This window comes from Mustelus asterias, chromosome 6, assembly GCF_964213995.1.
Source record: "Mustelus asterias chromosome 6, sMusAst1.hap1.1, whole genome shotgun sequence".
Taxonomy (NCBI): Eukaryota; Metazoa; Chordata; class Chondrichthyes; order Carcharhiniformes; family Triakidae; genus Mustelus; species Mustelus asterias.
In genome coordinates, this window is record NC_135806.1 from 113,504,423 (window position 1) to 113,520,268 (window position 15,846).

The 15,846-nt window shown below is 39.2% G+C and overlaps 1 protein-coding gene across 1 annotated transcript in view; it reads right to left on the reverse strand.

Moving 5' to 3' along the window:
• The window catches only part of tbca (tubulin cofactor a), a 60,736-nt gene that overhangs the window by 14,543 nt on the left and 30,347 nt on the right, over positions 1-15,846 (reverse strand). The window contains exon 2 of the mRNA XM_078214961.1: positions 12,833-12,938. Coding sequence (XP_078071087.1) covers positions 12,833-12,938 — 106 coding nt within the window. The remainder of the gene's footprint in view (positions 1-12,832; positions 12,939-15,846) is intronic.

The window sequence follows — 15,846 nt, forward strand, 5'->3', positions numbered from 1 at the left end:
TCATAGAAGAGTTTCCAAACCACAGACTAAATGGAAGCTTATATGCACTCAATACAGCAGGACCAGAAAAAACTGCTTGGCGTTGGAACTTTGTATTCACTAAATAAATAAATTCTGAAACCCTCATCCACTCCTGTTACTCTTAGATTTGACTATTCCAATATTCTCCTAGATGACCTTCCACCCACCAAAAACTTGGGTTCACCCAAAATCCTTGTGTTATGTGTTGGTAATGTGATCTTCATTTGGTGATTTGGACTGGTTGCCTTTGCAGAATTTTGATTTTTATTTCAAATGTATTTCTTGTACTTGGCTCTCTCGTGGGAAGATAAACTCAAGCCAGGAATCTAGATTGATCTTGTATTAGCACTGTTGTTCTGATACCATCTTCCTGTAAAGATGCTTTTGAGTCTAGATAATCTTTGGCCATCTTATCCCAATTTCCACCATCAGTCATTCTGATGGTTCAATTCACTGCCCACGAAAGGTTCCTGGGAAATGTTCTGGTGACTAAATCCCTACTGCCCATATCCTAACTCAAGACTTATGCACCCATCACCTACATTCTCACTGCATTGGTTCCTGGTCTGGCAATACTGGTCCTCTGTCCTTAATATCTCTTTATACAGTTGGGTGTCAAAGTTTGTTAGAAGCCTGGAAGCTGTTGTATTTTTTTTTAATTTGCTCATGGGATGTGAGCATCACTGGCTGGGCCAGCACTTATTATCCCTGAGGGCATTTGAGAGTCAACCACATTGCTGTGGCTCTGGAGTCACATTTAGACCAGACCAGGTAAGAGCGGTAGATTTCCTTCCCTAAAGGACATTAGTGAACCAATATGCTATATAATGCTGAAACTAGCACAATATTGTTCTCATGAAGAGCTCTTCCTTTTGAATGTGCCAAAAGATTGATGCTGGAAAATGTATGTATGGATATCCAGGTACGGTCAGGATTATATGTAATTGTAATCTTCTGAAAGTCAAATAGTCTGCTGAAATTCAACATTGACGGTCTGAACGGAGAACACAAAATTACTCAGAAATTTGAAGTATTAAATTTCAAACAATATTTTAGATCAGGGTTCTTAGCTTCTGTGCCCCAAACATTTGAGCTCTGGACAGGAGAAAGAGTCACCCAAATAAAATGATTACTATATCAACCTTCTTGAAAAGCAACTGGGTGAATATATGATTAGGTATAGGGATGATGCTCTCCCGCTGATTCAACTAGTACTCAGCTAGAGTTGAAAATCTCAGTGTTAATTACCAGTCGATCCCAAGTTAGATCACTTGGGCCAATATAGTACATTGTGGGTTAAGGAATAGGGAGAGAAAAGAACATAAGATATTCTTGCATGAAATAACCATACGAGTCATGCTTAAAAACAGCACATGTTGGGTGTTCCAGTGTCCTCGCACAGTCAGAAGATGCACAAATTAGACCACGCTACATTAAATGAGCGTGCATGTGTGTGAAAGGGTGTCAGTGTGGCTTCTGCTTGGTGTGATGCAGTGCTCTCAAGCTATAAGCCCCTGGTGACAGACTAGTGACGTGTTCCAGGAATAATTAACTACAGAAACAGACAAAAGTCTGGCCTACGCACGATCAGATGCAGAAAGGTTGAGAGCGATTCTGTGTTATAGAGGCTATCACATGGTTTAGATTAGGTCATTAGGGTGTCACATATCAAGGCAAAGTAAGAGGAGGTATCGGTTCAAAGTAAATTATGAAACATCTAAGGGTTGTACATAGAATCATAGCTAGATTGGAAACAAAACATTTTAGATGTTATTTTTCAGTCAAGAGGTGATATTTGTAACAATAAAACTGTTTCATTTTTAACCGATAAGAAATGAAACACCAGACAAGTTTCAATGACAATTCTGTGTTTTATATGGCACAACAATTGCCATCTAGTAGAGAAGTAGCAAACAATAAAGATTATATGACAATTTCAGAATTGTAAGGTTCAGAGCATGCTTCCTGGCATTGTCCATTTATGTACATTAATATACTCACTGTCAAACATTCTTTGGTATTCTGTGCTGAGAACTAGCCTGGATTGGTTCAGTTACAATCCCAGTTGATGTTATAACTGGATGACATGATTCTAGAATGGAATCCTGGCTCTAAAGACCGTAACTTTTACTTTAAAAACAACATGGAGGGACAGGACCACTAATTAGTTTTAACAAGAAAAACAACATTTATTAAACATGAAAAATTGGATAATGCTACAATAATCCTCAACTCCTTCTTTAGTTTAGCAAATATACACTGATGTTAAGGTTGACACGGATTACAAAATATATATTTAACACCACAATGGTCTCAGTAACACAATGTCCCTTTAAACACACAGACTGGCTATGTCAAAACAATGTCACGCAACCTCACGCAACTTCAAACAGACCATTGTCCGCAGTAAACTACCCAGCCTTCCGGAGAACAGTGACCACGACACCACACAACCCTGCCACAGCAACCTCTGCAAGACGTGCCGGATCATCGACACGGATGCCATCATCTCACGTGAGAACACCATCTACCAGGTACACGGTACTGACTCTTGCAACTCGGCCAACGTTGTCTACCTGATACGCTGCAGGAAAGGATGTCCCGAGGCATGGTACATTGGGGAAACCATGCAGACGCTACGACAACGGATGAATGAACACCGCTCGACAATCACCAGGCAAGACTGTTCTCTTCCTGTGGGGGAGCACTTCAGCAGTCACGGGCATTCAGCCTTGGATCTTCAGGTAAGCGTTCTCCAAGGCGGCCTTCACGACACACGACAGCGCAGAGTCGCTGAGCAGAAACTGATAGCCAAGTTCCGCACACATGAGGACGGCCTAAACCGGGATGTTGGATTTATGTCACATTATCAGTAACCCCCACAGCTTGCCTCCTGGGCTTGTAGAATCTCACTAGCTGTTCTGTCTGGAGACAATACACATCTCTTTAACCTGTGTTGAATGCTCCCTCCACCCACATTGTCTGTACCTTTAAGACCTGGCTGGCTTTAGAGATTCTAATTAGTATTCTGTAACTTGACTTCTGTGTCTGTGCACTGTTTGAGAGCAGATATCCACTCCATCTGACGAAGGAGCAGTGCTCCAAAAGCTTATGGTATTTGCTACCAAATAAACCTGTTGGACTTTAACCTGGTGTTGTGAGACTTCTTACTATGTCAAAATACACAGTCCACTCTGAACCCAAGTTAGTGTCTGTGGATTTCTCCCCAGAATCCCCCCAGATAATTGACACACGAGAGTTTCCAAACTCCACTCCCAGAAAACACGGTTTAAAATCTTCTATCGCAACGCTGCTCTCTGTCAGCAGTTTGCACTCTAAAATCTAATTCAGGTTTTCCAAATGATTCTTTTAAACAAAGCTTCTATTCACTTTTAACAACAAATCCAGTATCTAGGATTTTCAAATCCCCTTTAAGATTTATTTGTCTTAACTGCTGTACAAACTGTTCATAATTGCTTTAACTCTCGATTCCCAGGCTGTATTAAAATGGAATCAAACTCTTGATTTACCTCTGAAGTTTGCTTTCCCACTTTAGCTCTGGTTACATCTTCCTTTGAATTCTCCTCTGAACAATACCTTGGTCTCTGTTCTCTTGACTTCAATCTTCTTTATACATTTTTTCTGTCCCAATTCCCTGGTTATCTGGACTGTATTGGGTTCTTTGGGAAGTCTGCCTCTTTGCAGCTCCCTTGTCCTGGCCAGCTTCTCCTGGCACAGTTGAGAGATGTTCATTCCCTGGTGTCCTTCTTCAACTGCAAACAAATTCAGCTTAAAAACTAAGCTCAAAAAAGTTCTTTGTTTTCCTAACAAGTCTGAAGATCCAAACTGATATCTTTAGTGTAAGCATATAAAGATGTAATTTTTAAATATTAATAAACCCAAGTTGATTTATTTCTGGCATCCAAACCTCTATAATTTGGATATGTTTAGCTAACTTAATACTACAAATAGTATCAGTATTACATTTGCAGATGAAATGCCAATGGGCACAAGGGTTGACAGTAGGGAGATTGCAAGTTGGCAGGCAAATGAATGAATCCATAAATAACTGATATAATTTATAGTAAAGAATAGCTGTGCTATCGCCTCAAGATCAGGCAACTCAAAGCATGTCTACTTCATGCATGGGTGCCCACTAAAAATAGGAGCAGAAATTGTTTTTGGAGCAGTAAAATCAGTCAAAGGTTCACAAAAGATGTGCTGTAGCTGAAGAAAATCAAATTGGATTCTTAGAAGAATTGTTATGTCAATAAATCTCAGAACATTACAGATTAGTTATACAAGGTTTTGATACTTTTTCACACGTCAAGAAACCAAAACTCTGTACTGGAGAGTGTTACATTTAAGGGAAAACCTCACATGTGCAAAGTGCTAAATGGAACAATGTGGACTCAGAACATTACTTTGTCAGTCAGCTTGTGGAACAAGAGAATATTAGTGTTAAATAAATTTAAAACAGATCATAGAAAAATCTCACTCAGGTTTAATGGTATGAGTTAGCAAACTTCATGTAAGGAAGTTATAGCTGGGGAAGTGCCAGAATTGGTCTCAGGGTTGTGGATTAGGAAAGGGGCAAGAAAGAAAAAGATTATCATGGCGCTTTCTCTCTCTCTTAATTGCTACTCAGTGGCCCTTCGATTTGAAAGCGAGCATGCAAAGACATTGGATGAAAGCAAGTCAGGCTCAGCTGCAATGCTGCTGGATAGATGAGCACATCCAAATTCGCATGTGAATATGTCTACTTGGTTTTAGTAGGAGAGGATAATTGATGCCCATGGAATTGCACCCCAACAAGGAGTCAATGTTTTAGGACATGTTAAGACAGCAGAAAATTGACAAGAGATGCGTAACAATCACTAATGGCAGCAGATATGTCTCTCCCTCACACAGTCAACAAGATCTTGCAGAAGTTGAGCAATTCTTCACAATATTCAGGCAGTGATCATTTGTACTGAAACTAGGCCCGAGTTACTCATGTGAACCAGTGGATTGACACAAAAGTGATTTACTGACACCATGAAGGGTTCAGGTTATAGTGAGCAGAAAACTGTGTCCCCCCCCCACCCCACCCAAGCAACAGATTTAAAAAAAGGATTCAACTACACAGTGCTAAATTGCTTGTCAAAATCTGATTTACTAATGCTTCATTTTTCAACCATTCGAGCAAATAGCGATCCATTAAAATCTATAGTCAAAATTATGTAAAGCAAAACACAAGAAGAAAGAGAATGAATATAAGTAGGATCTAAACTCTAAATTTAATACAAAATTTGAAACAAAACTTGCACTCAACATAATCAACATCTTATTTAATATCACTTTTGAGAGTGGCAGTGTGGCACAGTACATCGGAAGACTAACATATGGTATGAGAACAATGGGACACAAGGTTGAAGAAAAAAAGTACTCTGCTGGAGGAGGCAGTGAGCAGCAGCAGGGAGTTCTCCACTGACCAAAGATTTTTTGGCAGAAAAACCAAAAGCGACTTTGCTAGCTTAATGTCACTTTAAGCATGAGAGTTATACTGCTGGCTTCACATTGCTTTATGTGACAGAGACTGGAACCTTAAAAATGCATCCTAAAGTGGTTGCGTTCCATTCACTGAAATCTTAATATCCTCTGAGAGGTCATCAACCTAAAACATTAACTCTGTTTCTATCTTCACAGATACTGCCCAGACCTGCTGAGTATTTTGTATTTTCTGTTTTCAATTCAAATTTCTAGCAGCTGCAGTATTTTGCTTTCATGTTCTATTAAGTTAATGTTGGCCCTTAATGGCAAGGCAGGAGGAGGATAGAAGGAAGTAAGAAAAGGAAAAGGGAAGATGGGACACACAAATACAAAGTTAACAGAAAAAAGATCCACGACTATGTTTTATCAAAATTTTGATTACTTTTGACATTTTATCTTCACCATCAACCCTACTTCATTTTTTTTTAAATCACCATAACATTGCAACTCTCTTCCCTCTTTGAAACTGAAAGGTAGGGCTGACTATGAAACAGGGTGGTTGCTGCTTTCCAGCAAGGAAAAAGCACATGGCTCAGAAACTGGAGCGGTAAGAAATAAAATTAAAAAATGCAAAGGGGGAAGTAATGGAAAACAAAGTGATTTCTGTTATATTTATGAATACAATACTATCAAAATATAATTTGGATATTTCACCAAGACAGTAATTTGTACAAACCTTATTCAACTGAGTAATAGACCGGCCCAGTTCCAGTTTTTAAACCTATAAATTATATCACACATTAAACCAAATCAATCCCTTTTCAGAAGTGCTACACTAGGTTTCAATTGTATTTTATAGAATGCAGACTTATACAGCGAGTACTTCTACAACCCAACTAGAAATTTTCTAAGAATCCAATGACACTATGCAAACAGTGGTAATGAAGACAGATTACAGACATTTAGCTGCCAAGGTCAATAACTGAAGTCTATCTTCACTACTAATCTAGCTCAAACTCATTTGGTAAAAGCAATTTTTCATCGATTTCAGAGGATTTTGTTATTTGCTTCTATGCATTTGCAACAAAATTCCTCAAACTAGTCAAAGACATTATCGTTAGGTAGAAAAGCACAAATTGCATAATACTATCCCTGTATAAATATAGGACTCTCACTATGTACTGGATTAAAGAATAAAGTGTAGAATGAAGCCAAAGCAAGAACTCCACCCAATGATAAGAAAGTGATGTTTCTTCTCCTAACTAAAGCACCCATGTCAGTCCACTATATTAATATTTACACAAGAACTCCAATTAAATCCACTTCTAATTAATGTTCTTTAATATCAAGTTGAAACACCACGACCCAGTCTAGGACACCAGCAAAAATGAAAACAAGGCAAGGATGCAGTGATAAGGTAATACCTAGCTTGAAAATTAAAAGCTTAGATTGCACAAAGGACATAAGGAATCTCACAACTTTGAGAACGAGAAGAAGAATAAGAGAAGTCTGCCAGAAGTTCCAATTTCAATATAATGGGGATTAAGGAGGGAGGAAAGCAAAGCATTTAGCAAAGCATATTGGAGCTTTCAAAGGAAGTTCGGAAGACTACTTGCCCTAGTATGTGATAAATTAAAGAAAATCCACGTGTAATGCAGACATACAAACATAGACCAGAATACAGTGGAGTGGGAGATCACCAAGCACAAGAGAGGTCCAAGTTAGGAATTCCAAAGAAGTGCTCAAAAAGCCCTAACCAGTTTTTGAACAACTGATGTCTGACACACTGTGTTTAGGAGTCCGCAGTTCAAACTCTGAGAAATTCATACAAATTTCTGATTGCCAGATATGGGGTGAAAATTCGCTCCTCCTGTTAGAATGCTCACCCAAATCCCAACAGTGATACTATAATTGAAGAAATGCAAAAGGATTTTGCCCCATCTCAGGTCAATCTCAAAATGACTAAAGTTAGTATCCTGCACAACCCGCACGCCCACCTGACACCACTAGAAACAATGGAAAAACTGCTTGTACTTTCCAATTAGTATGCTTGAAATCCAACAGCAATAACATTGCATTTGGTATTATCTATCAACATCTCCCATTGTTGGGCTCACTATTAAAGATGGTCAGCTGATACTGGACCAATAACAGAAGTACTGACTTCAAATTTATATTTTTAGCTGATGAATACAGTCTACCACAATCCTGAAATTACCACCATTTTTCTCACCACTAAACCCAATCCCTCCTTATCAGCTTCCACCGTCCACTAACTCAACTTGTCCAAAACTTCATTACACTTCATCTCTATCCTCGCTAATTTGCACTTGCTCCTCACTGAATCTTGCCCACAATCAGAAATTCCTCCCTGGTCTCACCCCACTCTATCTTAACCATTCTAACCTTTCTTCCAATCTCCTATCTCTGACCTCCTGTGAATCCCATTTGCTCTGCTTCATTCTTAATGACGATGCCTTCAGGTTTTCCTGAATCCCTCCCCCTCTTATGCCACCCTAGAAAGCCATCTCCTTGACCAAACATTTAGTAATTTAACTTAGAAATTTGGCACCACTCCTTTCTTACTTTATCAAACATCTGTCTACATTTAAAGTCCTATATAAATGCAAATTCTTGTTGATAGATCTAAATTGAATAGTGTGAAGAATCAAATATTTTGAGGTAGTTTTAACAAGAAAGATGTGAGAGTTCCACTTGAGGTCAGATCCTGATGCAGATAATGTTACCTAATGAAAGAGTAAAGATGCACTTCAAGGATGTAGTGACAGTTGCTCATTGAGAATTCCAAGAGAACACAGAGTTGAAGGCAAGGTTTTCATTGTTCCCATTGATGGGAATAGAGGAAATTAAGAACAAGGAAAATAATTAATACAGAATGGAATGATCAAAAATGGTTGGGATTAGATAACATCAATTAAAAAAAGAGGAATAGAATGTTGAGAAAAGGCTGAATGTTTAGGGAGGGAATTCCAGAGCTTAGGTTCTGGACAGCTGAAGGAGTGTAGGGGAGCATGCCAGGAGCAGCATCAGGCACCTAAAAATGAAGTGCCAACCTGGTAAAGCTGCAACACAGGACAATATGCATGCTGAAATGCAACGGCAACATGCTACAGATGGAGCTAAGTGATCCCACAGCTGACGGATCAGATCGAAGTTCTGCAGTCCAATTATGTCCAGTCATGAATGGGAAGTTAAACAATTAAACAATCAACTGGAGAAGGAATCTTCAAAAAAACTTCCCATCCTTCACCAGTGGTGGAGCCCAGTACACAACAGGCTGAAGCATTTCTGACCATCTTGCAGCCAGAAGAGCCAAGCGAATAAACCCATCTTGGCCTCCTTCAGGGTTGCCCACCATCAGAAAAGCTAGTTTTCAGACAATTTGATTCAATTTGTATGATAGCAAGAAATGGCTGATGGCATTAGATATAGCAAAGCTTATAGATCCTCATAAAATCTGGCTGTAATACTAACGCTTGCGCTCTACAACGAGTCACATTGTTCAAGTATAGCTGCAACATTGGCATTTACCTGACAATGAAGGTGAGGGTATGTCTTGTCCACAAAAAGAGGACAGATCAAATTTGGTCAATTACCATCCCATAAGTCTCACTGAGTAGAAGAGTAATGGAAGGCATTGTCAACAATGCTATTAAATGGCACTTACTCAGTGACTATGTGTTCACCAATGCTCAATTTGAATTCTGCCAGGGCCACTCAGCTTCAGACCTCATTACAGCCTTAGCACAAACATGGACAAAAAGGCTGAATTCCAGAGGTGAGGCAAGACTGACTGCCCTTGACATCAGGACAGCATTTGAAGAGTATGGCACCAAGAAGCCCAGCAAAATTGAAGTCAATGGGAGTTATGGGAAAACACTCCAGTAGTTGAAAAGACTCCTGGTTGAGGTAGTTGGAAACCCAGTAGGACAGCCCTGAAGGAGTTCTTCATGTAGTACCCTAGGCTAGCCATCATCAGCTGCTTCATCAATGAGCTTCCCATCAACATAAGGCAAGAACTGGAAATGTTTGATGATTATTGCACAGCATTCAGTACCATTCTTAACTCCTCAGATATTGAAGCAGCCATGTCCTGAACGATGTCAAGCTTCTTGCGCAAGACCTAGATAAGATTTAGACTTGAGCTAATGTGGCAAGAAACATTCACTTCACACATGTACCAGGCACTGACCATCTCCAACAAGAGAGAATTTAACCATCTCCCCATGACATTCAACTGCACTTCATCTCTGAAACGTCCAAAAAACAACATCCTGGAACCAGAAACTAACTGGACCCGATATATAAATTCAGTGGCTACAAGAGCAGGTCAGACGCTGGCAAGTAACTCACTCCTAACTCTCCGAAGCCTCTCCATTATCTACAAGGGACAATTCAGGAGTGTAATGAAATACTCTCAACTTGTCTCAATGAGTGCCTTTCCAACAGTACTCAAGAAGCTTGACAGCATCCAGGGGAAAGCAATCCACTTGATCAGGACCCTGACCACCACTTTAAATATTCAATTTTGCTACCATCAATCACAGTAGCAGCAGTGTGCACCATCCACAAGATGCACTGCTGCAATTCACTGAGTTTGCTTCACAAGCAGCTTCTAATCTCAGGACCTCTGAACATGGGCAGTAGACACATGAGAACACCACCACCTCCAAGTTCCCCTACAAGTCACATACCACCCTGACTTAGAACTATAGTGCTATGTCATCATTGTCGCTGGGTCTAATTCCTGCAACTCCCTAACAGGTCTGTGGGAGTACCTACATCATATGGACTGCAGTTGTTCAAGAGGGCAGCTCCTGACCACACTCAACAGCATTTGGAGATGTTCGATAAATACTGGCCTAGTCAGTGATGCTCACATTCCCAAGGTACATGCAGATTTCAGAGGATTGGGGGCAGCCACAGAAAAATGGAGGAGCAAGGCCATGGAAGGATGAGGATGTAAAATACCCTTAGGCATGTTTTAAAGAATGCCTAACAGTAATGACAGAGTATGTATGCCCCTGAAAAGAAAACAGGTCTTTTTGTTGTTGTTTTTGGCAACTGGGCAATGGGGCACAGCCAAATTCATTGCCCATCTCTAGCTGCCCAGAGAGGTGGCAGGAGGCCTTAGTCTTGAACTTGCAGTCTTTATTGTGATGATAATTCCATACAGAAATTCAAACACTCAATTTTCTAATTTTTGATTTGCAGCAATTATTTATAATTGGTGTTCCTTTTGCTGGGCACTTCGGAGGGTATAATCTTTAACCACAGTATGAAACTGGAGTCACATGTAGGCTATCCTGAACAGGTATGGCTATTTTCCTTTCCTGAAAGACATTAGTAAACCAGTTGGGTTTTTATGATAATCCAGAATTCTAATTTTCTGGTGCTATCTAGAAATTACCAGGTTTCTTGAATTTAATTACACAACTTGCCATGGTGCAATTTGAACTCTCAATTGCTGGGTTACTAATTCAGTACCATAACCACTGGTGAAAAAAAGTCAGAGTGGTGGAAGAGCAAGTGTATACCAGATTTTATGACATAAGCTCCATGTGTTCCAAGTCATTTGTTCAACCTCTCTGTGCTGGAATTCAGATAGAATGAACTTTTTCACCCTGAAAAAACCTTGTGCCGTTCTTAGAAAAGTGTTAATAAATGTACTTATAAACAGTCGTTTGCTAGTACAGAACTTGAATATTGCTGAAGCAACACATTGTAAGAAAATGTTTTGGCACTCATCAGGACAAACACAAGAATACCAAATTTCAAACAATCACAACAGCCTATACTACAGGGGAAAAGGTTGCAGATTGTTTGGCAAGTCAATTCTAATTGGCTACGGTGTGCAGGAAAAGCAACAGGGAACTAGAGGCTTCCAGGTAATTCAAAAAGTGTGCAAGGCTTTAACCCATTCCTTCTTTGCAGATAATGGGTCTCTGCCAATGAATGCACATGTCTCCAAGCAAGCATAAAATTAACCCATTACAAGCTAATCTAATTTCTAAATTACTTGTTGGTGTGGCTATTACCGCACTCCAACATGCCAAAGGCCGCCACTTTTGGGCCTGAAAAGTGCCTGGTCTGACTCAAATTATCCTGGAAAGGCAAAGTATCTCAAAAATTTGAATAAGTTAAGCAAACAATTTCAGAACTGCTGCTATGTAGTGGCTACGCAAGTGGTATTTTTCATTAATAGGATGCCACCATCAGTCCAAAAAGATGGTCTACTACACAAATAAGCAACATCATGTTTCATGGTGATGGACAATGAAATCCCACACGTTCTATGCCCTTACCACCCTCAGTACTTTCTTCCAACTGATGTTCAATATGGAGGAGTACTGATTCATCAGTTGAGGGAGGTGGCAATCAAAAAGTTTTCTTGCTCATATTTAACCCAATGTCATGAAACTTCATGGGCTCCAGAAAGGATGTTGAACTCCCTCCAGCCAGAATTGTATACCACCCACCTCAAGTGGATCTGCCCTGCAGTTGAGTTAGGACAAACCCAGGGATGGTGATGGAACGTGGTCTGCCAGGCATGATCTGATGAATAAGACTATGTCCACAATACAACTCTCCCAATTTTGGCACAGGCCTCTAGAAATTAGTAAGCGAGGTCTACCAGCTGGTTGTGTAGTTCTTGTTTCTGGGCCAATGTCAATGCTCAGCAGCCCATCCAGCTTCATTACTTTTAGACTTCGTAGTGGTTTTTTAAGAGTCAACCACATTGCTGTTGGCCTGGAGTCACATTTAGGGTTAAACCAGATAAGGATGGCAGATTTTCTTCCCTAAAGGACATTAGTGGGCCAGATGGGTTTTTACAACAATCGACACTAGTTTCTTGGTCACCATTACTGAACTAGTTTTTAATTCCAGATTCATTCATTAATTGAATTAAAATTTCACCAGCTGCCGTGGTGGCAATTGGGCCTCTGGATTACTAATTCAGTGACATTAGTACTATGCCACCACCTCCCCAAATATGGTTGACACAAAAATGCAAGAATTATGAAGGAATTTGCTTACTTTGACAAGGAAGGTTACACAAAACTTACTGAATTTTTATAATAACTCTGAAATCATTTATTAACCAACTTTAAATGTTGGTTAATAAATGACTCCTGAATTACTGTCAATGTTAAACACGGATCAATAATTGACAACATAAGAATAACATTTATATTTTAATTTGCTTAAATATTTGTTTTCATCTGGTACAAAACACGAGCCTTAACATTTAAACATTTTTGACATCTATGTTCATTAAGTGGTTTCCAAATACACCTTAAAACTGCAGCAAACTTACCTGCTTTTTAACCATATACTGATCATTCCCATCAACTTTCATCTTCTCAACTTTTTCTTCTTGTTGTTTGGCCTCTTTTTCATACATGAGCTTTTCCTTTGCCAGCCTGTGTGAAACAATTACAATGATAGTCAAATCAGATTTATAAAATTTAAAACTTTTCATTCCCAAGTACATATGAAAAAATCAGAGCATTTGTGATACTCTTAGTGCCATCAATAGAGTTTGGTAAAAAAAAGACAAAGCACCAATTCATTACTTAGGTCATGATTTCTGCCCTACATCAACATCTCATAACAAATACATTAAATAAAGTTTTTTTTTGTAGAAAAACATTCTATACTATTAATGTATTTACATATTCAAATGGGCAAACCTTTGAATTATTGGTGCTAACAGCACTATTACTCAATACATTTAAATTTGTTTACTTTATGATTAACGTGGATAAAAAACTAGTCCATCTTTTCCTCAGACTGTCGTTTTTATACAGGCACCATAAATCCAACCATTTGTAATCCAGCTGCAAGCTCATTAGCTGCGATCCGTGGCGCATTCAGCTCCTTTCTGTTCATTCCACTAATCTCCTGTCTTTACTCCATTTATTTGCCACTTTTGCTGCTGCTCCTCTACAAAATACAACGCTGCCCCTTCTAAGATTAATTGATCATCAATTTAGTCCTAATTTGGATCAAGTCAGGTGGTAAATGGACCACTTTTGCTTGATTGTTAGTGAAATGTGTGCAAGTACATTGATAAATTTTGATTATTTGTCAATTACCACCAAATGAACTAAATCTATTGAATAAATTCCTGCCTGATTGCCATAATAGAGTTTGAAAATATTGCTATTGATAATGATTCCCATTAATAGTTTCTTCCGACTGCTGTTGCCTGGTTGTCGGCAAGACAACAAAGAATTCATTTTTCATAACATCAGCTGCATGTGCCTCAGCAATCCTTCATTAATCAGTTACATTATGGGGCCGCTCCTCTGTAATGTGTGTTGCTTTGCTCAGAAAGCTTAAAACACTTTGTCATATTTTATGTCAATTACCAGTAATTTTAATATCCTTCCATCAAAGCATCTTGTAATAGTTAGCATATGCTACAGTAAGAATTTTAAGCTTCTTTGAGATCACTTGTCTTACAGTTATGCTTGTGTTTAGTCATGCTGTCTTAGGAGTGCAAAAAAATAAATAAGTGACAAGCTAATGAAAAGCAATTCCATAGTCTTAATTTGTATTTTGTATGCTAAGTCACTTATACGAAGGGTGGAGCTGAGCTTATTTTAAATGAATCTGCCAGTGCGTTTTCCCAAAGTTAATGGAAACGCAGCTCTCTGGAAAATGGAAAAAAGAATTAGACTCGACACACACTCAACTGCTTTAATACTGTATTTTTGAGCCATGTAGCTAGTGCCAGTTCAAATGACAAAACTAAATTACTGTTGTCATTTTATTAAGAGCATCCGCTGCATCTGGCACTAACTCAAATGTGCAAAATTGCAGGAAAACCATGCACAGTACTTTCAATGACCAAATAGCGGAGGGAAGATGAAGCAGTGCTTCATTTTACTTTGCACTATGACTGCAGATCTTGCACAAGGTCACACACATATTGGTAGATCTGCACCTAGTATTGTTCTTGAATTATAAATGATTTAGAAAGTGAACTATTGCTTAATAAATTCAATTTCAGTGTCGCTGGAATATTTTACCATGGATTGAAACTGTGAAATGATACAAATCACCAATAACCTAGGATGGAATGGGATAGCACTCACACAATCTATAACTTGCATTTATATATGCCTTTAATCTAGAAAAACATTCCATGCTGGTATCACTTGGGAGACAGAGGCACAAATGATCACTGCACCAAAGACAGCAGAACTAGGAGGGATAGCCAGAAGCTTTCTCCAAAGAGATAGGTAGTAAAGGAAAAGGAAGACATGGGAACAGAGCACAGTTTAGGGAGCTTAATAATCCCAACGCAGAAGCTTCAAGTGTAGGGGGCTACAGGTGGTTTTAGAAACAGAAAAGACCAAAAGCTTAGAAGAATTTAAAAGGAGAAAATGTTAAGTTGAGGGACAGAAACCAATGCAGGTCAGCAACGATGGGATGAGTGTTGTGGCACAGGATAGAATACAGCTGAAGCTTACAGGTGGAAAAGGTCAGGAAACCAGACAGGAAGAGCCCTGGAAAAATCAAGCCTGGAATTGTTAAATGCATAAATGAGTGTTTCAGAAAAGATAGCTTGAGGTAACAACAATTGCTGATAAAAGTACAAAAGTGCAAATTTGCAGTGTTTGTGATGGAGAGTGGGAAAGAAAAAAAAGAGTTAAAAGCTTGGTTCAGAGTTAAGTAACAGCAGTCGTGAACAGTTTGGTTGAGACTGAAATAGTGGTGGTGGGAGTTTCTTTTTTAAAAATTTTTTACTCCATCCTTAAAGTTTCAAAGCCAATGCTCAGAATGGATCGGGCAAACTCAAATCCATTCCCTGCTTGCTCCAAAATCCAAATTCAAATTCCAATTGAATCCAATTCATGGTCCCCACAGACAAACAAGATCCAAACTGACAAGATAAGGCATTGCACCCCAACTTTGGCTTGATCTGATGCTTCATCTTAGGTATGTTGAGGGCACAGAATCTGTGAGAAGGGCCAGACATAATGACATCAGTTATCTCAATATTTAGCTGGAGGAAATTGTGGCCCATACAAGTCTGGATGTCAGATAAGCTGCCAAGAGAGGGAGTGGAGAAGTAAAGTTGGATAGTATTAGCAAACATGTAGAAGAAGGGTGCAAAGATGGATCCTTTTGGGACTCCAGAGCTGACCATGTGGGAATGGGGGGAGAGAGAGAGAGGTAGAAGCTATTGTTAAAATACTCTAGCCATGACTGAGTGGGTGAAAGTGGAACAAAGTGAGAGCAAATCAGTGTTGGAGGAGGATGTGGCTGACTGTGTTGAATGCTACAGAGAGGTTGAGAAGAAGGGAGAATGTAGCATAG